At 40.0% G+C, this 25,960-nt stretch overlaps 2 protein-coding genes across 4 annotated transcripts in view; both read left to right on the top strand.

Annotated features, from left to right (window-relative positions):
- Positions 1-5,799, top strand: part of rasa3 (RAS p21 protein activator 3) — a 50,299-nt gene extending 44,500 nt beyond the window's left edge. For both annotated transcript variants that reach the window (XM_061741622.1, XM_061741621.1), the window contains 5 exons: positions 585-662; positions 743-951; positions 1,042-1,145; positions 1,249-1,432; positions 1,615-5,799. In XM_061741622.1, coding sequence (XP_061597606.1) covers positions 585-662; positions 743-951; positions 1,042-1,145; positions 1,249-1,432; positions 1,615-1,690 — 651 coding nt within the window. In that variant the 3' untranslated portion in view covers positions 1,691-5,799. The remainder of the gene's footprint in view (positions 1-584; positions 663-742; positions 952-1,041; positions 1,146-1,248; positions 1,433-1,614) is intronic.
- Positions 5,800-10,756: 4,957 nt separating this feature from the next.
- On the top strand, positions 10,757-25,411 carry pros1 (protein S). Of its 2 annotated transcripts, none has more exons than XM_061741617.1 (14): positions 10,757-10,969; positions 12,753-12,910; positions 14,002-14,026; positions 14,122-14,205; positions 14,298-14,420; positions 14,532-14,657; positions 16,133-16,261; positions 16,850-17,090; positions 18,055-18,241; positions 18,447-18,611; positions 18,743-18,911; positions 19,507-19,646; positions 19,738-19,966; positions 24,350-25,411. In XM_061741617.1, the coding sequence occupies exons 1-14, from the start codon at positions 10,891-10,893 to the stop codon at positions 24,535-24,537; spliced, it is 2,043 nt and encodes a 680-aa protein (XP_061597601.1). In that variant the 5' UTR covers positions 10,757-10,890; the 3' UTR covers positions 24,538-25,411. The 2 variants fall into 2 exon arrangements, with proteins under 2 accessions (XP_061597601.1, XP_061597604.1); XM_061741620.1 differs by having other exon boundaries at positions 10,759-10,969; positions 19,510-19,646.
- Positions 25,412-25,960: the final 549 nt, after the last annotated feature.

The raw sequence follows: 25,960 nt of genomic DNA, 5'->3' as shown, positions 1-25,960 counted from the left end.
AAAAATTTAGTAGTCATCCAAAATCGATTTGTTTTGCTTTTGTGAATTTATTCGTTTTGAAAACTCATCATAAGTATACCAAAATGTTTAACAGGAAACCACAAAAGAATTAACAGAAATGAAAAAAGTATGTTTATTCCATCATGTATACCTGTAGAGCTGATTCAGACATTTTTTTAGGTGTAGTGTGATTTACAAGGTACCACTCTGATGAAACATTAAAACCAGCTGCTTCATATTGTGTTTGGTCAGACTGTTGCATACCTTGACTTGCCTGGAGAATTATGATAATCTTGCAAAGATAAGCTGCTACTCAGTCTTTTGTTCTTTTTTTTTTTTTTTTTAATGGAGCACCAGCAATGGCAGATGGGAGAATTGCAATCATCTGATGCTCTGTACTTAAACAGTATAATTTCTGTATTAGCTGTGTATTGTCTGTGACACTATAAAGAGGGTTGATGGGAAGGGGTCTTAACACCTGAAAGGCCCCTTCAATATGTCAATAAAGTCATGATGTAACTAACTGCTTTATGTCTTAGCTACAGCCCTTTATCTTAATGTGTTTTCTGTTACTTCCAGGTGAGGGAGCTCTGTGCAGCATTCCTATAGAAAATATCCTGGCTGTGGAGCGGCTGGAAGAGGAATCTTTCAAGATGAAAAATGTAGGGATGGCTCCAAACTCTCTCTGTAAGTACTTTAGACTCTCCCTTCAGTCATCACAGTCTGTTTTCCCCTCCTCCAGATGTTCCAGGTTATTCAGCCGGAGCGAGCGCTCTACATCCAGGCCAACAACTGCGTGGAGGCTCGTGACTGGATCGACATCCTGACCAAAGTCAGCCAGTGCAACCGCAAACGCCTGAGCACCTACCATCCTTCAGCCTACCTCAACGGCCACTGGCTGTGCTGCAAGCACTCAGCGGACACGGCTCCTGGATGCACACCCTGCACCGGGTACACCATGTTGATCTTATCCACAATTAGATTCCCCTCCTTTATTTCCACCCGCTCCCTCATTTTAAATGCATATGCTTCTATTTTCAGGGGTCTGCCAGCAAACATTCAGCTGGACGTGGATGGAGACCGAGAGACTGAGAGAATTTATTCCCTCTTCAGCACATACATGACCAAACTGACCAAGATGCAAGGTCAGACACTGACAGCAGTGGGATTTTTCTGATAAGTACATTTGTCTCCATTCCAGAAATTACTTTCAGCTTCTTGCTTTTGTTCTATCTCTCACTCCTGCAGAGGCCTGTGGCAGTAAATCTGTGTATGACGGCCCAGAACAGGAGGAGTACTCAGGCTTTGTTATCGATGACCCCCAGGAGACTTACAAAACCCTGAGGCAGATCATTTCATCTGTACAGACCTTGGAGCAGCAGCACACCAAGTACAAAAGGGACAAGTTCAAGAAGACGAAGATAGGCAGCCAGTATGTGATTTCTTATCTGTTTGTCGCTTGGATGAATTATGTTTATTCTGTTTAAAATTTAGGACCGGCTTTAGAGCTTTACAAAGCAACTTCCTGTTGTTAGCCAGCAGGCGGTGCTGTTGTTCAAGTTTTATTTTCACTCAGCATCAACTAAACAAAACCCTTCTCTTTTGTTTTCTTAGGGAGCATCCGATTGGAGACAAGAGTTTTCAGTGCTACATTCGCCAGCAGTCTGAGAGCTCTACCTACTCCATCTAGCAGTGGCCCTGTATATTGTTTCTATTATGCTCAGAACCAGCATATTTTTTCTTAAATGTGGAAAAATGCACCCGAGCAGAGCCCTCTTTTGAGCGTTCATCTTTTTTCTAAAGAAAAAAAGATCAGGTGTAGCCATGCCAAATCACTTTAAAAAGACAATTCTGAAGGCAAAGATGTTGGTGTGGCAATAAAAAACAAAAACATACAAAATAATCACCTGATTCACTGATTTGTCAAGTTTGAAGAAAAATAACATTTTTTAGACGTGCTGCCTGACTGAAAGAGCTGTGTTGTGTAGATGGACTGTTTCTTTGCAGTGTCTCAAAGTTGCGTCAGGTTCAGAGAAAGAGACTTCAGATGAGTGGGGGAGAATTTTAAAAAAGGCGGGAAAAGTGTGGAGGAAATGAAGAAAGGAACGACGAGATAATGACACCGTTCACTCATCTGACCGAGCCGCCCTCCTGTCATGCAACGTGAGAACAAACTTTTCACTGGACAGTTTTGACAGTGACCAACACGCACTTTAACCAAATCCGAATCTATGGATGAACAAGCCTCGCAGCACACTTTCAAAAAGCTCATTTTACCTGTTTGACTTGTGTTTGGTTATTTTAATGGTTGTTGAAATGTTTAATTGTTTTTCTTGTCTGACAGACCAAAACTTTAGAAGGAAGGAAGGACTGTTTTTTTCCCCTGTTCGGTTGTTGTTGTTGTCCTTATGCACCTTCTGTTTTTCTGCTTCGCCCTCAGCCTCCTCAGCAAGGCTGTAAGTATCCAGGAGATAAAAGAAGGGGTTGTGGGGAGAGAGCACAGTCAGGAGCAGCTTGATTTTAGCAATGGAATATCACTCCACTCCACGTTGTTTTGGTTGGGTTTTTTTTTTTTAACCTTTTTAAGTTTGAAGTTTAAGTTTGCAGGTTTGCAAGTTTTATTGTTTTCATGGGTTGACAAAAAAAAGTTTTTCATCTACTTTCCAAACCAGTTTCTGTAGGATCCCACAGAAGTCAACCTGTGGAAATGGACACTTAATGGACTTTTTGATCAACAGAGAACCTAAAACAGATTCCCAGGTAAGATGAGACAACAACCCCTGAAAACCATCGTCTTACCTGACAATAGGGTGAAACTGGTGCTGTTATTTAAAATGCACCAGAGATTTGCAAGAACCAATATGGTGTTTTGTTGGTCAGAAAGGCCCTTCAGTGACCAGTGAATGGTACAACCCCTAAAATAAATAAAACTGCACAGGTTTGTCCCAAAACATTTTTATAACATGTTGTCCCAGTCCTGCAATTACTTTTAGATCTGAAACCCATTTAGTGGGGCGTCTTACTGTCACTGGCATATATATAAGCTGAATTTGGACCACAGGAGCCTTTTTTGAGGAATTTCCTCTGAATCCTGTTTATTTCATCCATAGTTACCAGGAAATTGGGCATAGCTCTGGATGTGAAACCTGATGGAGTAGTCCCATTGTTTTATTTCCACTGTTTAGTCTCAGTCATCTGAAATTTCAAATTCACAATGACTCATGAAATCTGTTGACTTTATGCTGTGCGTGAGAATAGTTTTTACTGTTTATATACACAACATTCAAAGTCTGATTCATGTAGCATCAATGAGATGAGAAGATGGTCGAGGAAGCTGCAAAAATAATGACAAGGAGCTCAGATTGTGACAGGAAAGCTGAACAGTTAGAGCAATAAAACACAAGTCTGAATATTTTACAGCAGCTGTACTCGACCGTACAAACACCCAATAGGAACAAATTCTAAGTGAATTAAGCTGTTGTGCATTTCTAGTGGATCGGGAGCCCCCATCAATTAAAGGAAGGGTTGAATCTGAGCAAGAAATCAGTAATCTCTGATTGTTTTACAGCAGTTGTGTTTTAAGGCACAAATAGAAACAATCCAAAAATGTGTAGAGGTGTGTAACATGAACAGACTTAGGAAGTAACAGAGCTGAAGCACACATCCTAGTAAACGGTCTGCTGCTCTGACGGTTGCAGTGTCGAAGAAGAACCACACCCTTTAGTGGACTTAAATTTCCTAATCTACCCCGAATCTTGGACCTCAGTGGGAACACAGAAGACTTTCTATGAAAAAAAACTATTTCTGTTTAATTTCTGGTTTTTATTGGTCAAAATGCAGCTATCCATTCGCAACTTCCTGAAAGTGACTTTCAAAATAATTGAACTGTTTAATATTAATATGTATGGGAAACTTGCAGCTTTTAAAGTAGAACTCAGTCATTTTGAGAACCTTGAAAATCAACTTAAGCGTCCCTTCCCCTCCCTCTCTGCTGTGCTTCAGCTCCGCCTCCTAAGTTACACCATGCAGAGGAGCCTTCTGTGCATGCACAGGCCAGTAACCGAGGCAACTGTCAAAATACCAGTGACACCGATGACAGATTTCTCCTGGCTTACTGTTGATTTTTACTAATTGCATTAGGAGCACTAGAGGGAGCAGAGGAACCTGAACATTTTTCCACAAATTGATTGCCTCATTTTTCCGTCAGCAAATGGCAAAAAGGTTGTGTTGGAAGAGGTGCTGATGTTAAAAGGCATGCTTGTTTTACCTTGTGTAAAAGCTTAAGCCAATCACAAAGCAGAAACAATATGTTAGTACAGCTTACTTACAATGTTTATAGCTTGTCTTATTTTTATTTAATCCATATACTTTCACTTTAACAAGTTTCATCTCAAGTTGTATTTGTAACTTGGATATCGTATAGCTGATTGTGTTGCCCTACTGGCGTGGTTCTTCTCTTCTGTGGATTCTCCTCATATTCCCCATCATTCCTCTCCCCCTTGTATTTTGAACATAAACGTATTTATATGCATTCCTCTGAGAAGCCGTCTGCTGTGAATCTCACCAGATAGCAGATCAGACTGTTGAAGGTACAGGATTTATCATTGTTAACCTGTTTTGTTGTGTTCCTCTATACTTTGCAAAGGCAGTCACTCTTCTTTTAATAATTTTGTTCTTGCCAAACCATTGGATGTGAAGTATAGTTGTAGCCATGGCGACAGTGGACTCCCCACAACCAACCACAAATTTTATATTTCCCAAAACTAAGTTACATGTCTATGTAGCCTCATGGGTGTCCCTGTGTATACAGGATCCCAACCAGTGCCAGTCACCATTTTTCTAAAAATTAATATTTTCAAAAACGTACAAAAAAAAAGTTTAGACATGTTTTTTTTTTAAATATATTTCAACCTGTATTGTTTTAAAACAGTTGAACAGTAATTCTAATATCATGTATTTCGTTGTGGAATATGTTGAAAAATTAGAGCGGTCTCATCAATTTGACTCTGTTTTCTATCTTTATCGTTGTCTTACACAAATTTTGAACCGAGTGACTGAGGTGTGTGTGTTTTGTGCATGTGTTTGTCAGTGTGAACACGATGGACTGACAAAATGGGTATATTGCCAAATTGGTTTGGGCAGAGTGTCACTTGCTAAAAAAAACAGAAAAAAAAACTTTACTACTTTAAAAACTGCTACTTTACTCTGGCCCAATGTAGTTTGTTCTTCTTTTTCTCTAATGTTGCACCCCTCTTCTCAAGAAAACCTTTGCCAATCTACTCTCCCCAAACAATTGACAATATGTACAATAAAGAAGACTGATGAATCATTAACAAAGCATTATTGCTTTAACCTCTAAAATTTGATGAGCATTTGTTTTGATCAGTTACTAACTCTCCTCAGGTGTATGAGACTCATATTTATTATAATTTTCTAGAAAAACCTTCCCAGAAATGTCATCTGACTTGTTGCAGCGATGATAGTTACAGTAACAGCACCTCCTTTTTCCCGAAGCCCACAAAAGGGGAATGAATTATGCAATAAAGATGATATGCAATGATATCACAACTTCAGTTCACTTCTTCTGACGTTTTGCAGTAAAAATGCCTCTTCAGATAGACACATAATATAAAGGGAGAACAGTGTATTTTGTACAAATATTTTAAAAGTATTAAAATAAGTGTGTTAAATGTGTATATAAAACAGCTGAATGAAAGGTGAAAATGTGATGTTATTTTTTTTTCCTCTGAATAATTAAATGAAAACAATATGAATGCAAATATGTTGTCTGTGTCATTTATTATTAAAACAGCTGTGAAAAGTTGCACTTTTCAATACAAGCTAAAAAAGGATGTCTATTAATTCTGTTTAGACCTGTTACAATTCATTGGATGGAACAAACACAAAATCCCTAAGATATTTTCTATATTCCTGCGCAAATATGAACTAAAATCTAATTTTTACCAGAATGCTGAGTACTAAAAGTAGATTAAGAAATCCTCTTAAGAAAGCAAGATAATGATCCATTTTAAACATTTATGAGAAGCAACAATCATAGCTTTCAGTATCTGGTGAGAAACATTTGGGCAGCTGCAATTGTAGCCAGACATTTCTGGTAAGTGTTGATCAAAAGTTCACATCATCTTCCTTGAATTTGCATTGTTACAGCCTGTATTGTTACAGCCTGTATTGTTATGGTCTGTACCAGGGTGACTGATGTAAAGCATGTGTCTTGATTGCTGCAGATGAGATGCACCTAACGTTCATTAAGAGCCATAAGATAAAGAACTTCCTCTGGCAGTGTCAGGGGGCTCTTTCCTGTCATTTCAATCTTTGTTTGCTTATTTTTATTATTTAAAGTTACCAAATAAACCCATTTTCTTGGATCTGCACTTGCTCTCTCTGTTATTTGTCATGGTCTCTGGGTTGTGAGAGCATCTGTTCCTCTAAAAACCTTCCTTCAAAACTCAAATATTATTGGGTTTTCTTTGCGATGTGTCTCTAATTTAAACATATTTTGCAAGACTGGCTTGTGTTCCTAAAATTGTCATTTTGTTTCAGTTACAATGTCTTGACACTTTCATTAAGAATTTACTGGTAGATATATTATTGCCTAATCAGTGACATCAAGCACCTCCGTTCCAGCAAACATAACACATAACAGGGCTCATTCAAGCTGGAGACTTTTATTTTAGTCCTATTCATTCATAAGCATTTTTCTAGCCAACTTCCACAAAATCCTCTCCAGCAAACTGCACAAAGCCAGAATTACTTTTTTGGAGTGAGCAGGTCCTTTTCCACACTACTGCAGTGCAATTCTTCTCATGATGATGGATTCATGCAATTAATATTAACTAATGTGAAAAGACCCTCAGACTGTAGCACTTAACCTGGGTCTCAATTGTGATACCACAGATCATTATGCAGCTTGTTTCAAAGTGATCTTTGCAACTCAAAAGTTTATGGGGAACAGCGGTTTTGAAATAGTCCTTTTATGATAATCTGCCATGGATTGTTGGATGTGGATGTGTTTTGCAACCATTTCAGAAATCTCCTTCATGTCATGATGTATGTCCACAAATGTCCTGCCAAGATGGGATTTTGATGGATTCTTGCTTTAAAAATGAAAAACGGCATCTTCTCATTCCTTTGAGGAAAAACACAACTCCCTCTTCATCCAAAATGTCAATACATCTTTGGCTATTATGGGTCAAATACCTGTTGGATGTATGTTCTCACATTTGTTCTGGTGTGCAGATGAGTTCATGGTCATCTCAATGTCCGCACGCTGCCCAGGTCCTGTAAGACCCCAAACTGTAAATATCAAGTGTTTTCTCCTGAAATGCTGTGTGTGGGTTTCAAGAAACCTGGCACTGGAGATTAATGCCAAATAATAACGCATTGGTTTCATCTGTTGGGTGGACGTGAGTCTAGATGTATTGTAGTTTGTTAAGATGCAGTTCTGCACATTTCTTCTAGCAACCTTTCCATACATACTGTATGTATTCAGTCATTTTCCAACTGCTGTCATAGAGTTTAACATTGTATATGCTCAGGGAGGCCTGCAAGGTCTGAGATGAAACACTTTATTTATTTATTTTGTGTGCTCTTATAATGATTTTATAACCCTTCCAGTTTGGTGAGCAGCAACAATCACATCTATGAACACTTCATATATCTTTGTTTTTTGTCAATAAATTAAAACATCACTCAGTGCTCTGGACCTACTGCCAAAAACTGCCAAAACATCTGCTTTATAAGGATCTGCACAGCTTGCAAAGATCAATTATTGAAGCGTTTATAACTCACCTTGTTACAATTTACCACTGTATAAATCCTATGGATGCAAAAAGGTAATAAAACTTAGCGCTGCCCAATTTCTATTTATTTATTTGGTCCGCAAAATTAAAAAAAAGTAAGAAGAATGAAAATGCATGACCTCTGAGTTTGTATTTACGTCAGCTGAAGCTCGTTCTCAATGTTGACAAGACGAAGCTTATGCTGTTCTCCAATTCTAGGTTAAGGCCACAGGTTATCCCCTCAGTGAGCACTCTTGAGGGAAATGTAATTGAGGCTGTACATGAATATAAATACCTAGGTGTTTGGATCGATGACTCCCTCACTTTTAAGCAGCATATAGAGACACTTGTGAAGAAGCTGAGGATAAAATTGGGTTTTTACTTTCGAAATAAGCTGTGTTTTTCCTTTAATGCTAAGAAGCGACTTGTTGCTGCTACCTTTTTACCAGTACTAGATTATGGAGATATTTTGTACATGAATGCTTCTGCTAAATGTCTTCATATGATCGATACTGCATATTCCGCTTCCCTGAGCTTCATTACAAATTGTAAACCGTTGACACATCACTGTGAGTTCTACTCTGGGGTTGGATGGTCTTCTCTGGCCACCCGAATGCTCAGTATACTTTTATATATTAGAGCAATGCTTGGGCTGCTGCCTTCTTACATCTGCTCCTTGATTGTACAGAGAAGTCCTGGATTCTTACTCGTTCCGTTCACAAGACGACCTGTTGCTTTCTGTTCCTTTTGCCCGTACTCAACTGGGTAAAAGAGCCTTTGTTTATTCTGCTCCTTCAGCCTGGAACACATTACAAAATGACTGGAGGCTAACAGGGTTCATTTCTTTGAGTACTTTTAAATCTAAATTGAAAATACTTGAGGCCGACTCCATTACATGTACCTGTTTTTTGTGATTTGCTTGTTTTTTTTTAATTTTATTTTAACTGTATTTTATCTGTTGGTGTTTTATCTGTCATTTGTAACTCTGTGTAAATATGTGTTGTAATTGCTGCTGCCTATCTTGGCCAGGTCTCCCTTGGAAAAGAGGTTTTTAATCTCAATGCGATCTTCCTGGTTAAATAAAGGTTAAATAAAAATTAAATACTTGATCAAGTTTATTTTTAAAAAGGGGTTTCAGAATCTTAACATTTTGCACATGGCTGTACATGACTTCTTGTTTTTCTTTTGGGATGTGTGCAACAGAATCATAAATGTAAACTCTCTCAGGCATCATCAATGAAAGGGCCCAGGTTTCTCTGAAAGTGAAGGACTGTTTTGCAGGGCAATTATTCCATAATGACCCAAAGCTCATGTAATATATGGCATTATATATCATGCACGTGCAGAGGGGAGGGGGGGGGGGGGGGTCAAGCACGTGTCCTCTTTGCTCAGATGCCCAAAGTCAAAGGCCTTTTTTTTTTTTCAAAGGCCTTTAAAAATAATATTTCCATTTTCAAGTGTGGACCTATCGTGCCATTCATTCACCAATATCATCTAACAATTAATAATAATTCAGCTAAATAAAATGGATGAACATTACCCTCCCTGACATGCACCTGGCAGGTCCTCATCACGTGCCCTGCCTTTTGTTTTATTTATCAGGATATTTCATTGTGCAGACATGCCTGTAAGGAGAGGAGGTGGAGAGAGAGGGAAGAGGAGTGGAGTGAGGCTGCTAAAGCCGTAGATCCATCACCAGCTGGATAACAAATGTTAGGATTTCATGAAATTGTTAAAGCTCAGGGAATTCAGAACCGGTGGACTCTCTCGTCATATTCAAAGTAATCTCTTGTTGATTAGGACACAGAGCCAACCCCTGGGTTAAGGGTAGACAAAAATTAGATTAGAAGTTAAATGCAATAAACGTGGTATTGTTGTAGAGGAGACGGTGGGAAAGGTGACACCTTAAGGTGTCTTCCCCTTGAGCTGGCTCTACCAATGTAATTCAGTTACAAATACACATACCATTTGTTGAGAGAAGACAATGGGAATAAGCAGAGGTTTAACTTTGGGGGGTCTCACCTGTGACCTATGGCTTGACACCCCAGGGAAAGGAAGATGGAAGTAACACATTTCCGGAGGTCATTCCTTTGGAATCCACCAATGAAATCCATTTGCAAAGGATACCCCCCCTTTTTGGTATAAAAAGGAACTAGATCGATGACTGGGTGTGCATTCCTCTCCTGCCTATGTGGTTTGAGAAAAGTGTACCTCCGGCCGGAAAACCTTGTACTTGACACATTAAAAGTTGTATTAACCTGTGATTCTATTCCTATTTAGTTCACCAGACAAACGAACACAGATCTTTCAAAAATAACAAAGAGCACAGCAGGAAGCACATGTACCAGTTATTTATTTTGTATGTATATGTATATTTTTCCATTAGTTTCAGTATTAGTTTCAGTTTGTTATTATAATACGCGGTATTTTTCCGTGGGTAAGGTTTAAAAAGTTCAGAGCCGGTAATACAATACAAAACACAACAGAGTTGTGTATTGTAATTTAACAAATGTAACACATTTATTGTCGGAAAGTGTTAAGTCGTGTTCCGTGTGTCCCTTTTTAAATTTCAGCACCTGCCCCTCCAAAGGCCTCTGCACGTCCCTGTATTATATAATAAATGAGTGCTTCTAAAAAAAATCCTTTGTGCCCTGCGCGTCCCGTCCTGTATTATTGTATTCTTATTGTATCCTTATTGTATTCCTGTATATTGTATGTGAACCTATTTTTCTGCATGAGTTGAGCCACGCTGAGCAAACAAAAGGCGGCGGGTTAAAGGCTGATTAATGGTTCCGCGTTACACCAACGCAGGCGCCTACGGCGTAGTGTACCGCGGCGACGCGCGCATACGGCGTACCCTACGCCGTAGGCTACGCCGTACCCTACGGCGTAGCTCTGCGTCGATTTAACGCAGAGCCATAATTCAGGCTTCCATGGTGAGGGTGTCGGCAGCGCTCCCTAGCTGCCTCCGTGTCCGCTCTCCCCCCCTCCTTTCTCTGAGAAAACACTTTCGGGAAGAATAAAGTTTTTTCCCCGTCACGGAGCCGAGCTGAGCCAGTCTCTGCCGGAGCCAAGCCGCTGGAGCAGCAGAATGTGGAGACAGGACCGGGCTCCAGGGAGCGCCTGCGCTGCTCTCGTGTTACTGCTGACGCTCGCCGAGGCGCACCGATGTAAGTAGTGGCTTTCTGCGGTGTTCGTGCTGGAGGAGGGGGTGCTGCTGCTGGTTCACGGAAAAGCCTGTCAAACTGGATTAACTCTCACTCACAGTGTCCCAGTTTGGAAACGTTAACTCAGCCTGCTTGGGAAATGGTTTCAGGACCTTTTTTTTTTTTTTTGTTAGTTTGAACAGATAGGTCTGAGGGGGTCACGGCTCACTTTTATACGCCATTAAACAAAGCCTGGACAAACATGAGCTGCTTACAACAACCGGGGTTCATTTCTGGGAAATAAGGGTTTCGCAATGAGCCTTTCAATTCATCGAAGAGCAATTAGGTTTTTGCTCCATGGAGCCATCTGTCATGAGCAAAGATAGGACTTCCTTTCCTGCAGGGATCAGACATGATTGATTGTATAAATGCATGTATGGTTATTATGCATAACTCACAAGGGGTTCTTGTGTCACAATAGGTATGAATACTTTATTACAGACTCAAAAGGTTCCATATAAAATACATAAAAATTACAGGTCACACATGAAAATACATGCAAACATCTGTTCCAATGTTTCCATAGTCCAGATGTGTACCATGTATCACTCCGTTTGATGTTAGTGAGTGCAGTTATTAGACAATTTTCTGACTCATGGAGTCGACACGTAAATTTAAACATAAAATTCCTCAGCAGAGCATGGAAGGTGGGGACATAACAATTAACAAATAAAGTGCTTGCACTTGTCCATCTTGGAAGCTTAAGGAGGATCCTGAACGCATCATTATAAGCTACCTGCAACTTCTTTAGCTTTAGCGTGGTATAATTGTCTTAAACTCTACAGCAAGCATGCAGACAATAGGGATGGGCGGTATGGACTAAAAAATGTATCACGATAATTTCTGGCATTTATCTCGATAACGATAAAAATGACGATAAAAAAAATACCAATTCAACTCCACCTTTGTAACTATAATTCTTTCTTTCTTTCTTTCTTTCTTTCTTTCTTTCTTTCTTTCTTTCTTTCTTTCTTTCTTTCTTTCTTTCTTTCTTTCTTTCTTTCTTTCTTTCTTTCAACCTTTTTTTTTTCCCTTCCATCCTTCTTCCCTTCCTCTTTTCTCCCTTCCTTCCTTCCTTCCTTCCTTCCTTCCTTCCTTCCTTCCTTCCTTCCTTCCTTCCTTCCTTCCTTCCTTCCTTCCTTCCTTCCTTCTTTCCTCCTGCTCTATCCTTTCTTCTTCCCTTCCTCTTTTCTCCCTTCCTTCCTCCTTTCCTTCCTTCCTTCCTTCTTTCCTTCCTTCCTTCCTTCCTTCCTTCCTTCCTTCCTTCCTTCCTTCCTTCCTTCCTTCCTTCCTTCCTTCCTTCCTTCCTTCCTTCCTTCCTTCTTTTTTCCCTTCCTTCCTTCTTTCCTCCTGCTCTCTCCTTCCTTCTTCCCTTCCTTCCTTCCTTCCTTCCTTCCTTCCTTCCTTCCTTCCTTCCTTCCTTCCTTCCTTCCTTCCTTCCTTCCTTCCTTCCTTCCTTCCTTCCTTCCTTCCTTCCTTCCTTCCTTCCTTCCTTCCTTCACGTACGTTGTGCGTGGATTTAACACAGAACCATAAATCAGCTTTACACAAAAACGTCATCAACGGGAATTTAACGTTTTTACCACGAGATGACAAATTCTTATCATGAGGAATTTTTTTGACGGTTTATCGTGAACGGTAAAATATCGCCCATTCCTGGCAGACAACTTTCCACAGAGATCAACAGCAACTTTCTTTACCTCATACCTGGATCCAATGTTGAAGTGTGAATGTGTGTGTGTCCCAGTCCTGAACCAGAACTCAGCCTCCCAGTTCCTGAGCCGGCACAGGAGAGCCAACTCCCTGTTTGAGGAGAGCAAGAAGGGCAACCTGGAGAGGGAGTGCATCGAGGAGCTGTGCAACAAGGAGGAGGCCAGGGAGATCTTTGAGAACCAGCCGGAGACGGTGAGAGAAGCCCTGACCTTGGGACCGCCGCATCTCAGATGCTACAAGTTGTTCAAATGAAAGATGAGGACGTTCTACTAGGATGACGATTAAATAGTTGGGAAAGTTAAATGAGTCAGGGAAAGTAAGAGACAAATGCCAACAAGAAACCACATTAGACTTGTAACACATTTTTATTGACAATATGAAACGTTTGCTCATTATATTCTTGAAGAGTTGATCAATTTTCACAAGCTGGCATCTTCAAATGTTAATACTAGAAATGTTATTTTATTTTTTGGTGCTTACTGTAAGTGATCGTTCAAATAGCCACGGACGTGGTTAGAGCAACTACCACATGATGTACAGGTATGATGCTCTAACCCCCTGATAATGTAGTTTGACTCCTGATTGATTTGATTGAAACCTTTAAAGTTTATTGTCCCCTCTGGGGAAAATCAGTTGTCAAACAGCTCATGACATTTAAAAAGAGGAAGACAAACAGAAAAACAGAGTTGACAATGCAATAATACATATAAACACCGGGCTTAAACTGATAGCCATTCCACCACTCGCTGCCTCCTCGTCTGGCTGGTTCCTTTAGCCTCACCAGTTGTACCCCATCACAAAAATTATCTCTCATTAAATGGGTCTGGTGTCACTCCTATTTACAGCCATTTCTACCAGTACAGAACACACCAAACCAGTCACAATGGCAGAGCGACTCTTCAAACAATGAAGATGGCTAAAAAAATAGCTAATGATGCCTTGAGCCAGCAAGTTTTCACTGAAAAACTTAAAGTTGTGAGGCTTTTTCTTCTCCATACTTGCCCCAGGGAATTAAAGTCAAATCCAGAGGAAGCAAACTAATTAGTATCGATTTGTATCAAAGAGGAAAATAGTTATAATGGCTGGCCAGGCTGGTTTACTTTTAATCTAATTATCTAAGTCGAGTATTCAGACTTAAAAAAAATAGAAAGTCGTAGCATGTGGTTTACAATGGATATTTTTTCTAATATAATTTAATTTATTTTAATCAAATTTATAATGTTCTTCATGCCTTAAAGGGAAATTTGTAACTGATTGACAATCTATTGTGTTTTTTTTCCCAGGAGTACTTCTACCCCAAATATGTTGGTGAGTTTACAAAATATACTATCTTTCTTCATGTGCCGCAAAACAACTAGTGCTAGCTGCCTCATTTTATTCTCAAATAATGCTCTTTTCTACAGTGTGTCTGGGCTCCCACCGTGTCGGCATCAACAGCCAGAACTCTGACTCAGACATCCCACCAGACCTCCGCACATGCGTGAAAGGTGAGGCGCTCTAGCTAAGCTTTTAATAACGGCCCATTTCAGCCGAGAAATTCTCTCATTGTCGTCCTGTATGTGTCTGTGTCCCAAACCAGAGATCAGTAACCAGTGTACACCGTTTCCGTGCTACAAGGAGGGCACTGAGCGCTGCGTGGACGGCCAGGCCTCCTTCAAGTGTGAGTGTAAGCCCGGCTGGAAGGGGCTGCGCTGCGAGGATGGTGAGTTCCCACATGTCATTCGTAGATCAGCTCAAACCCAACCCTAAAACCTTATGTAAGGATTCATATGGCTGCTGATACCTGTTACTGTGTGCTGTGTTGCTTTCGCAGATGTCGATGAGTGTTTAGATCCCGAATTTCCATTAAGATGTAACCAAAAATGCCACAACATCCCTGGTAGTTTCCAGTGCATGTGTGAAGATGGCTACTTCATCACTGACAAAATCAACTGTGTGGGTAAGACTTCATTTTGCAGTGCCGTATTATTACTCAGTGACATTTGGTTATAAATTTGTTTGAGTGTATGTTTTTACTCTTAATCTATCTCTTTCTATGTGTTGTTGCAAACTGCAATTTTCTTCATTATTTTTATGTCTTGTATTTACTGTTTAATGGGAAGAAATGGATCCTTCAGAGTTTTATGCGTCCGGGGACATAGTTTATTCTTATGTATAGTCTTTATTTGTCCTTATGGATAGTGGAACCCTGTGCGGTTCAAAACATAATCTTTGTTCCCTCAGCTGTTGCCCTCAGGGAACCTGCAAGTTGTTATTTCCAAAGCTGACCTGACATTCCCCCTTAAGCAACATAAAGTGGACAGTGATAACATCTGAAAGAACCCTCTCACGTCAACACCTCCTCAGTCTCACAACGCTCAGTTACTGAAGCTGCTTGTATTTTTTTAGATGCATGTTGTGTCTTTTCTTCACGTTAGTATGAGTCCTGCTCTATAATGTGTGGGCAGCTGACTGTTTATTTTTGAAGTGTGTATGGTACAAAGTCTTCACAAACATGGACTCTGCCAGTTTGACGAATTTGCTTTCTTTCACTTGTTTGACACAGATTTGCACACCAGTGAGGTTGCTCGTGTACCACAAGTTGTTAAACTATCTGCTATTAATTATCATAGAAGAACCTGATTAAGTGCAGATATTTAATGTTAAATTAACCGAATTACTAAACTTCAGCTGTTTGGTATATACTTAGGTTTTTTCTGAACTTTTGAGAAGTGAAGTGTCTGCTCATTGGTTGTTTACAGGGACTCTTCATAGAGGTTTCTATGTGCATCAGCGATGAAAAGGAAGCCATTCTTGTTAATTAGACATTACATTAGAGTGAAATTGTCTGACATTTCACAGCTTGTCAGTAAACTGAGTTCAGAGTGCAGGGATAGTCATGAAGGGGTTAAGGATTTTGCTCCAGCCCAAATGTGGCCGTTCACTAGTGTTAATTCTCTGACCCGTGAGCAACAGCTGCTGTTTTGTTTCTTTTGTTATTGGACTTCTTTATTTATTTTTATTTATTTATTTAGAATAGGGACAGCGCATATTAATAAACATTTAAATAAGTACATACATAAATATAAATATGCCACATATAGCCATCAGGCTAATATTAATCTGCAGTCCCTTGTCAGGTTGATGGCAATAGAATAAAACAAGAAGTCACAATTACAAATGCACAATACATATAACATAGCAGTCCACCTGACCTAGAACTTACTCATTTATATAAGTGTTTATTATTACATGCCTGGACTGCACTAAACTAAACTAAAAAAAACATCTCCTTTACAATCAGAATGTCACAAACCTTCACAAAAATATTAGAAAAATAACCATATCAGACTTTCATATATTCACATCAACCAAAACTCATGAACATGAGCTGTCTAACGGGACAATTGCACTTTTTCCTTCACTGTTTTCCAGATTTCAATGAGTGTCTATCATACCCACATATCTGCAAAGAACCTGCTAAATGTGTCAACACACCAGGCATGTATGAGTGTCAGTGTCCCCTGGGATTTAAATACAACTTCACATCAAGGACCTGCGACGGTGAGGCTTCCCTTCATTGTTTCCCAGATTAGATCACCCCGGTCATAAGAAGACAGCACAATGTATATCATTCACACTTAGCATTAAAATGCATCTACATGTGTCTTGACAGATCTCTTTTGATTATATTGCTCTTTTCCGGTTAACATGAAATGATGTACATTATTACAGCTCGTAATAATCAAATTCCAGAGCTCTGCAGAAGGTTAATATTGTAAACCCACATCTGGCCCTCCATCGCTAGATGGAATTCAAGGATCACTTACAATTTCATTGTTTTTTAGAACAAAACAAAGCATCCAGATTTGTTAATGCAAGTGCTCTTTGTTTTAAAGGGATGCACTACCAGTAACAATCATATAGTCTGGTGGATGTAGCTTCAGGGTACGTCCACACTGCTGTGGCGTCACTTTGACGTGCTGTTTTAAAATGTAACTGAATACCAGCTGAAACCATTGAAAAGCTTTGTGAAACATGCTTAGATCCCACTGACACTCCACATATTGTGATCAAACCTTACAACATTAAAAAGCTGCCTCTGACTGATACAAAGACCTCTTCTGGTAAATTCCACATGTCCTGTTTCAGATGTGGATGAGTGTCAGCTGAACGTGTGTGACGGGACGTGTGTAAACACAGTGGGCAGCTACACGTGCCACTGCGATGGTCGCGAGGGTTTACAGCTGACAGCGGATGCGCGATACTGTGAGACGATCCCCGTTTGTGTGGACCTGCATGACGAAAAACACCCTGAGATGCTGTACCTGGGCGAACAGTTTGCAGGCCTTCCTGTCATCTTTCTGCTCTTCCGCCTGCCGGAGAACACAAAGTAGGTGTTTATCACTGGTAGAAGCACACATTCATGTTATTATGGCCATTACCCCACATATCAGACAACTTTGCATTTTTAAGATTAATCATCTGGGAAAAATTGCATGAGAAACCATCATCTTACATTTGGTTCAGTACAGCATTTTATTCAATTTAACAGATTTTAGACGGAGAAAAATATTGACCAAAAATAGTTCCAGTTGATGTGCCTGAAAGATTTGTCAGCGCCGTATCAAAAATTTGATTTTTGCTGTTACCCCTCTAAATCAAGTTGAAATCCTTCACTAAACTGATTTATTTCCTTAAAGCTTTAAACATGAAACTAGTGTGAATGAAATCAATCGCATTTATCGATCAGTATATGCAGGACTGCTTGCAGAATGTAAAAGGGGGATGCTTAGGAAATTGTGGCCATAATTCCATACGCTATCCATAAAAGGCCAGTTTACCAGTCCAGAGGGATGGTATGTATATATATATATATATATATATATATATATATATATATATATATATATATATATATACATATATATATAAAATTTGTATACGTATATCTACATATGTATACACTGTCTATTTTATAAAGCCCTTACTTCACGTGTGTGTAGGTGCCAGTTGAATACACGACAGATTACACAGCAGCAGTTACAGAATCCCAGCAGCTAACAAGCATCATGAATTATACATACAGTACATTGACTGTAAAGTGCACGTTAAATGATTTACACAAACATAAATAACGGAGTCATAAGGATCGTTTACTCACAGTAAACACATACAGACCAGAGGTTTGGACACACTTTCCCATTCAAATGGGGAAGTGTGTCCAAACTTTTGGTCTGTACTGTATATATACATACAGTATATAGTAACACTAAGAACACAGTTTTCCTTTTGTGCAAAGCATGAGATCCTGTGGAAAGATAAGTGCGTAAAGTCTTATTTCTCTGTCCTGATAGGTTTTCTGCCGAGTTTGACTTCCGAACATTTGACCCAGAAGGAGTTGTTCTGTATGCAGAATCTTCCCAGGACTCGTGGTTCATGTTGGGGCTGAGGGCCGGTCGCATCGAAGTCCAGTTCAAAAACCAGCACACGTTCAAAGTGACCAGTGGAGGGAAAGCCATTAATGACGGACAGTGGCATGTGGTAAGAAAGGGCTGCAGTGTCGTACTTTTCTCCTAATTGCATAGTCTGTTCGTTTCCTTTTGGCTGACATACTGTAGATGTGGTTCAAGTGCTGATCAATAAACGGAACTGATGGAAGGTGCGCTGTGTTGCGTTCTGAAGTTTAAGAGTGTAAAGGGTTGGTTTAAAAGCACAGGGTTGTGACATTGTTGATGTAAACTTGCAGATCTCAGTTGATGAGCTGGAGAGCAGCATCAGCGTGAAGATCAGCAAGGAAGCTGTGATGAGCATCAACAGCCCCGACAGTCTCTTTACGTCAGTTAATGGCAAACTGGAAACCAAAGTGTACATCGCTAGTCTCCCAAACCGCACGGACAACGTCATCAAGCCTGTAAGCTGCTCAAACCACCTGGGAGACGTGATATTATTACAGCAGAACTCAAACTGCTGATAAATTCAGATTTAGAATGACTGGCTCATAAGATCGGTAATCCAAACCACTGCACTCTGTCCACCCTGTAGATCAATCCTCGACTTGATGGCTGCATCCGTGGCTGGAACCTAATGAACCAGGGTGCACTCGGAGTAAAAGAGGTCATCCAGGAGAAGAAGAGTAAACACTGCTTTGTGTATGTGGAACGGGGATCTTTCTTCTCCGGGAAAGGATTGGCACAGTTCAACATAGACTACAGTGAGTAAGTTCTGTCATGTCTTATTAATCCCTGTGGGAAAATGTAGTCCTTGTATTTAATATGGCCTAAGTGCTTCAGCGCAGTAAGCTGCTCTACTTCCGAGCAGGAGGGCCAAATGTGGGTTAATGCATGTTGTTTTAAACACGGGGTTTGTGGTGGTGGGAAGGTAAAGCCAAGAGTGAAAACATAGAAACTGAAAAATCCACACAATACCATAGATATAACACACCTTCTTTTCCTTCTGCTCTTTATTTTAAGCATTTCTATTTTTGTAGGTTGTCATTGCCTAGTGGTAAATGATGGCCTTAAAGGGATTCACACAGCTGAATTACTCCCCATTACTGATCGTATGAATTGTATCATATCTTATGAAAGGGCTAAAGGTTTTTCCGCTCCTGCTGCAAGATGACTAACTGGAAAACTGCACAAATAAACTGCTGTTTAGGTGTTTCTTATATTTAAGAAGAAACCAGATTTCAAAACATCCTGAGGAAACCATTTAGACTTTTGAATAGAGGTACAAAAAAAAATAGAAGTCTTTGTAATTTCCAGCCTAACAAAAGTCATGTGTTTGGGTTTTGCTGTGTGTGTAAGTAGGTGATTCTGGGAGCTGGAATGTGGATATAAACATGAACATACGGCCGTCCAGCAGCACAGGTGTCCTCTTTGCTCTCGTCTACAACAACACAGTTCCCCTGTCGGTCGCTGTGGTAACCAAGGAAGAAGAAGATGCTGTGAGTTGATTCACATTTTTACTGGACATTGGCACACATTGCTCCTCAAATGTTTTCACAATTCTGGATATTATTTGCCTCCACGCTCTAGAACCTGCAAGTGTTTTTGGATGGTGTCCCTGTAGCAACACTGGAGTCCTTGATGTTGTGCTACCCTGACCGACTGACGCTGCAGCTGAATGTGACTCCCACAGCGATCCAGATCTCAGCCAACTCATCCACTGTTAGCTACATGAAGTCTGATGCCCTGCAGGAGGCACTGGAGCGCCTCAACAGCACCATGCAGGGCCCCGTCAGCACGTACATTGGTGGAATACCAGGTTAGTTAAAGCAAAAAGTATAAAAAAACACAATAACAAAACAAAAAAATATTTGCTGATATGGCAATGACAGTTTCAGTTCCTTAAAGTCAAAAATAAGTCCAACGCCGACCTAAATGAGACTGTCTCGTGATTATACTGCTGCTATTAGTATCTCTGACAGCCAATTCACAGTTGCCACATCCACATGGATGGACTGTTTTGGACTTTAATTAAAGGGAAAGTTCGGTTTTTTACAACCTGGACCTTATTTCTGGCATTTTTTATGGTTGTATACTCACCCAGAGGTGTTTGGTGTCATTTGGAGTCCTTCGGAAGATATTAGGAGTTTTTTGCGAGCCTCTTCTCCTTATAACGGTAGCGCATGAGGGCACGGCCGGACACAGACGATGCAGCGTCTAAATAACACATGATTGCCGCAAAACTCTTCATTTCTTTTATGAATCACTAGATCTGCTTCCAGGACCTGTTGTAACATTGTGGCGCTGTCTGTGTATTAAACAAATCCGTTTGTAAACAAGACCTCTGAACTCATGACGTCATCTCTGTGCGCGCGTCCCAGACACAGCTCCGTGTACAGCTGGAGTTCGCTACTGTTAGTTTACTGTTAGTTATTTGAAACATGTCTGAATATTTGTCAAATTCTGAGGTTGTGGACGACGACTTTGAATATGATGGACGTCCTTACCGTTTTGAGCCAGAGTATACGGCTGAAGAGCTCACTGAACGGAGGACAGAGTGGAAGCACTCGCGATGACGTCATGAGTTCAGAGGTCTTGTTTACAAACGGATTTATTTATTTAATTTATTACACAGACAGCGCCACAATGTTACAACAGGTCCTGGAAGCAGATCTAGTGATTCATAAAAGAAATGAAGAGTTTCGGGGCAATCATGTGTTATTTAGACGCTGCAACGTCTGTGTCCCGCGAGTGCCCCCGTTCACTACCGTTATATGGAGAAGAGGCTCGCAAAAAACTCCTAATATCTTCCGAAGGACTCCAAATGACACCAAACACCTCTGGGTGAGTATACAACCATAAAAAATGCCAGAAATAAGGTCCAGGTTGTAAAAAACCGAACTTTCCCTTTAAGGACAATAGATTTACTCACAGCTTCATTCCAACTACAAATAGCATCTGCAGTTTGCTCCCTCGATGATGCGTTTCACACACAACTGTGAGGAAGGAAAAATGTGACTTTGAGAGAGCAAGAAACAGGATCCCCAAATACTTGAACTTCCCTTTTTGTGATGAAAAGTAAAGACGTGTGTCACGTCTTGGGGTAAGGTGTGGACCCAAACGCAGGAGAGCAGGAGTCGGCAAAAAATAGGATTTATTTAACAAAAAGGGAAAAACAAAGCGCTGCTTGGCAGGATCAAAACAAACTAAAGGGATCAAAAAACTTGGAGGAGGAAGAACATGGCAGGAAACATGAGGAACAAAACAGTACGGTCCAACAGGGAACAAGGGAATGACAAGACCAGATATACACAGGGGATAACGAGATACAACGAGACACAGGTGCAGACAATCAGGGCAGATGGGACACAGGCGGGGCAAAACAGAAACTGAAAGCTGGGGGGAATGTCAAACCTTGACAACGTGGTAAATACGCTTGCACAGTAGGTCCTTGAACCAGCCAACCCTATTCAATCTGGTCTATCAGGACTGCATAGTACTCCATAATTCATTCATGGCACCCTGACACCACTTTTGGCATAAATGGTAAGTGGTTTACACTTACTGTATATAGTGCCTTTTATTGCCTTTCTAATGTGTTTTTCACTGTATACAATGTCGTATGTCTGTTCAACAATCCACATGACATACCTGGTCATCTACAAGTGTACACAAGGCAGAAGTTGTGACTGTTTGGGTTTGGTTTACTGTGCAAATGCAAAGATGACCTCTTTCTGTCTTCATTTAACTACTAAGCATGCGTTAAACATGTCTCCCAGAGAATCAGTGAGGAGGAATGAAACTGCATTGCATTTGTGGCGCAAAGTGTGATGTGTTCAGCAGGATTTGGTCATTAAAAGAAAACATATTTAAACCATATTATCACACTAAAGAACAGGCCAAGGGATCAATGAAATGTGTACATTTTAAATGGACAGAATATGTGTGATGACTAAACATCAGAAGCACTTCACTAAAGTCCACTAAAGCCACTTTACTAAAGCTCCACCTCATGGTGGAGCTAGAGGCAAGCAGATGGATTGGTAGGAGTTATTTCCTGAAGGAGATTGATTCAAATAATGAAATATGTTAAACACCTTTCACTGTGATCCCCTTCGACTTGGATCAAGTTTTGATAAAACCTAATTTCTTTTTTTTCTCACATTGAACAACGTCACAACAGTCCCAATGTGCTCCAGTTGTAACTGTTAGTACCTGTCTGTTAACATGTGGCTAACTTAACTGCACATTAACACAATACTGTTGAAACTGGAAGATTTAAAGTTTAACCCACAACTTTGAAATTTAATGTATTTGTATTGGTCACAACAACTCAGGTTCAACTGATTCACTGTCAAAGCAGAACCAAGTTTTTTTTTTTTTTTTTTTTTTCATATTAAAATGTGAGTTTCAATTTGATCTGAAAGAACATTTGATTATTTTTAGGAAGTATCATCTAGCACTTGCTGTCTCCAGTCTTTACCATCAGAAAAACAAACCAAAGTAAGTTTAGACATCACAATCATTTCTTGCAATAACTCTGCATCACTTTAGGGCTCTACGTCCCACATCAACAACAATGAAACTAGCTCAAAGAGTTACAAGATGGCCCGAGAGACCAAACAAGATTTTTGACATTTTGAGCCACTTTCAGTAATTGTTTCTGTAAAGATGCACTGAAGATTCTCTCTTCACCCCAGATAGAGATCCTACAAAGGTCCAATAGTGGCTCCCTTGTGTGTGCTTTCACAAAGCCTTACAGCACTTCACAGTCTAGAAAAGAAGTTATCTAAAATATCTATTTATGGTCCACGGTCAGTAAAAATATCCTAATGTCTCTGATCACTGGCTGCTTAATTCAGTCAGCAATGAAAAAAACGGCAATATAAAAAACAATGTAACCGTATTGTTCCTGTGGGACACATAGTTGTAATGGCCTCAATGTGGCGGTTGTGGTTAGTGTTTGAGGTGCTACCACAGCTGGTGGTATTTATTTGTTTTTAGCTTTCTTTTTTCAGCTGCATCTTTCTATTTCTTGTCTTGGCAATCTGGCATTGGCCAGAATTCACTTTTACATCCTCTGCGTGGAGTTTGCAACCACCCTCGAACACCTGTTATGCCTTTCCACAATGCCAATTCACACAGCACTCAGTTTGTTACCGTCACGCCTCTACTACCTCCCGAGATAGAGGTATAACAGTCAGATGGAGAACGAAATGTTCGGCTGTTTTGCCGCTATGTCTTTCAAGCACAGCGTAGTATAATAAAGGTGCTACAAGGGCAACACGAACATGTGAATGACACTTTGGACAGTCGTAAAAGCAACTTCACCACCATGACTATGTATGTATGGAAACCTGAAATATGCTACAATTTTTTCATTTTAACCTTCAGAGTCAGTTAAGCCATCTAGAATTGTTTTTGTCATATAAAATCAATTTTACATCCTCCTGAAGCAATGTAATTTATCGTTTCTTCAAATAAAGCTTATGCATAAAGTACCTTATGTCACGTAGGGCTGTAAAACTGGGTTAAACTCTAACCCTCAGCTCATAACAGAGCAAAAGACACTTAAAGGCGACCTATTATGGCATCTAATACCTATTTTAAACAGGCCTTGAATGTCTTAAAAACAAGATTTTGATTGTTTTTGCTAAATAAATGAGAAATTCAGCCTCTGAGCCATGTCTTTAGCATCCCATTCTCTAACTTCATTATCTATGCAGGATTCTGAGTGGGCGGGGCTATGATAATGAGGCTCTGTGCTGATTGGCTGCCTGAATGACGCAATACACCGCTACGAAAAAATGGCGGAAGCTCCGGCCGGCGGATTTAGTTGTGGGCGTGGCTTCACGCATCGGAGGCCAACCGATGTAAATCACTCCCGTCTTTACGTAACGACGTGAGCAGAATCTGAACGGCTCGTAGATCCACATCACACGGACGGCTCATCTGGGCGGCTACAGACACTGCAGAATTTGGTTGCTTTCCTCCTTCTCTGAGTTGGCAGGCTGAGGGGAGACTTTATATATGTTAAAGCAAGAAAAAACTTGTTTTTCATAATAGGTCCCCTTTAATGTTTACCGTAAATTGTTCAGTAAAAAAAAAGTGTAATATTTCTACTGTGTAGCATATAATCTTTTTTTGTGGGTTACATGTTCAACTATCTTTCTCACTGACTGTCTGGCTCTCTTTGTCTCAGATGATGTGCCGTTAACTGCCACCCCTGTGTCCGCCTTTTACCACGGCTGCATGGACATCACCATCAACGGCAGACAGCTGGACTTTGACGAGGCTCTCAGCAAACATAACAGTATTAAGTCCCATTCCTGTCCTCCCGTCTCCGCCCCCGAGACTCACCCTAGTGAACCACACCTACACCGGAAGTGACCTTAATTAACAAACGCCACATGAAAAAGCCTCTCAAATTAAACAGCGTCCCACAGGTGCCACCTTTTGGGTTATAGCTGATATTGAGTAGAGAGTGTATCTTAAGTTTTGTCTTATCTTTTTATCTATACAGTATTATTGTGTTTGCCTTTTTTTTTTTTTTTTTTTTGAGTCAAAACGATAGCTGGTCAGAGGCTGGATGATAAGTTAAGCATTTTAATAATTTCAAAATGTAGAGGAAAAAAAAGAGCTGAGCTCTGTAGCACCGAACAGTGTGTGTTCAGCAACATATGGTTGCATTTGTGTAGAACAATAAACAAATGGTCAGAGTTGGCCAGGCTGGGATTCCACCTGCGTCCGTGGCCATGCTACTGGATTATGGTACTTTCTCTAAATTCTCTGAATTTGGAGACAACTTATTGGAGCTGTGGCCGTGGCAGTAAGAACCACTGAGAAGAAATCCAAGACTGCAGGCATCTGATCCAATTCTGCTCCCTTCGTCGATTGTAATCACTGCTGCTGAGCTGGGTCATGTAAACATCTCTAACTGTCTGAACTGTAGTTCTGCATCTTCTGCCATATGTGATCACAATTCACACTGTATATAAAACAAAACCACCTTAAATATTTAAATTAAATCTAGTTGTTCTAGGTTTTGTTAAATGTTTGTTTTAATAATACAGCATCAAAGCAACTTATTTTTGATTTTCTTTCTTTTTCTTTTCTGTCTCAGTTCGAAACAGTCATGCAGAAAGACTTATGGGAAATCATTTACTTTCACAGTAAATCCTTTCAGGAAGTGCATTGTTGTTGATTGTGAAAATAATGCATGTTGTAACCTATCAGATTGGTAAAGTTAAATTCTAAAGAGTCACTATTTTGTTCAGTGATTACACAACAGTTGTCTGTTCACTACACTACACACCCATGTCTTAGGTCTGACGCACCAAACACATACAGATGTCATTTAGGAAGCACAGTTAGAAGAGACGTGTTCCTTTAAAAAGTAATTTCTGCTTCGTTTTGACACAACTGCCAGTCATATTTTCACTTAGTCTGCCCATTTCACTCATTGCATACCTTATGACATTTTTCTAGAAATGTTTAAGAGTCTGTACCTTTTTTTTTTTTTTTTTTAAATGAGGATTTCTTAAAACACAATTTTTTTTGCATTTAAGTCAAACAAGAGGACACGACTGGAAAGAAAAGGAAAAGATTTTGCAAACCATTCCAGATAAATCAAATGGAAAGAGGAATTACTTGGAAAACAGATGTGTATCTAGAATAAATGCGTGGGAGGTTTTCAGTTTATGCGAAAGTAACTACTCATGGAACCAACAACATTGAAAAGAAAGCATTTTATTTCTAAAATTACAAAAGTATCTTTTAAAAAAAGAGACCATTTTAATAAGCAGTGTTGATT

This window comes from Cololabis saira, chromosome 2, assembly GCF_033807715.1.
Source record: "Cololabis saira isolate AMF1-May2022 chromosome 2, fColSai1.1, whole genome shotgun sequence".
NCBI lineage: Eukaryota > Metazoa > Chordata > Actinopteri > Beloniformes > Belonidae > Cololabis > Cololabis saira.
This window is presented reverse-complemented; position numbering and strand designations above follow the sequence as displayed.

What these genes read in the sequence shown, in the direction of transcription:
- pros1 (XM_061741617.1), top strand. Translation starts at nt 10,891, where the DNA reads ATGTGGAGACAGGACCGGGCTCCAGGGAGCGCCTGCGCTGCTCTCGTG. An exon ending in GGGGCTGCGCTGCGAGGATG is followed by an intron (nt 14,421 to 14,531) that starts GTGAGTTCCCAC and finishes TTGCTTTCGCAG; the next exon opens with ATGTCGATGAGTGTTTAGAT. An exon ending in TGACAAAATCAACTGTGTGG is followed by an intron (nt 14,658 to 16,132) that starts GTAAGACTTCAT and finishes ACTGTTTTCCAG; the next exon opens with ATTTCAATGAGTGTCTATCA.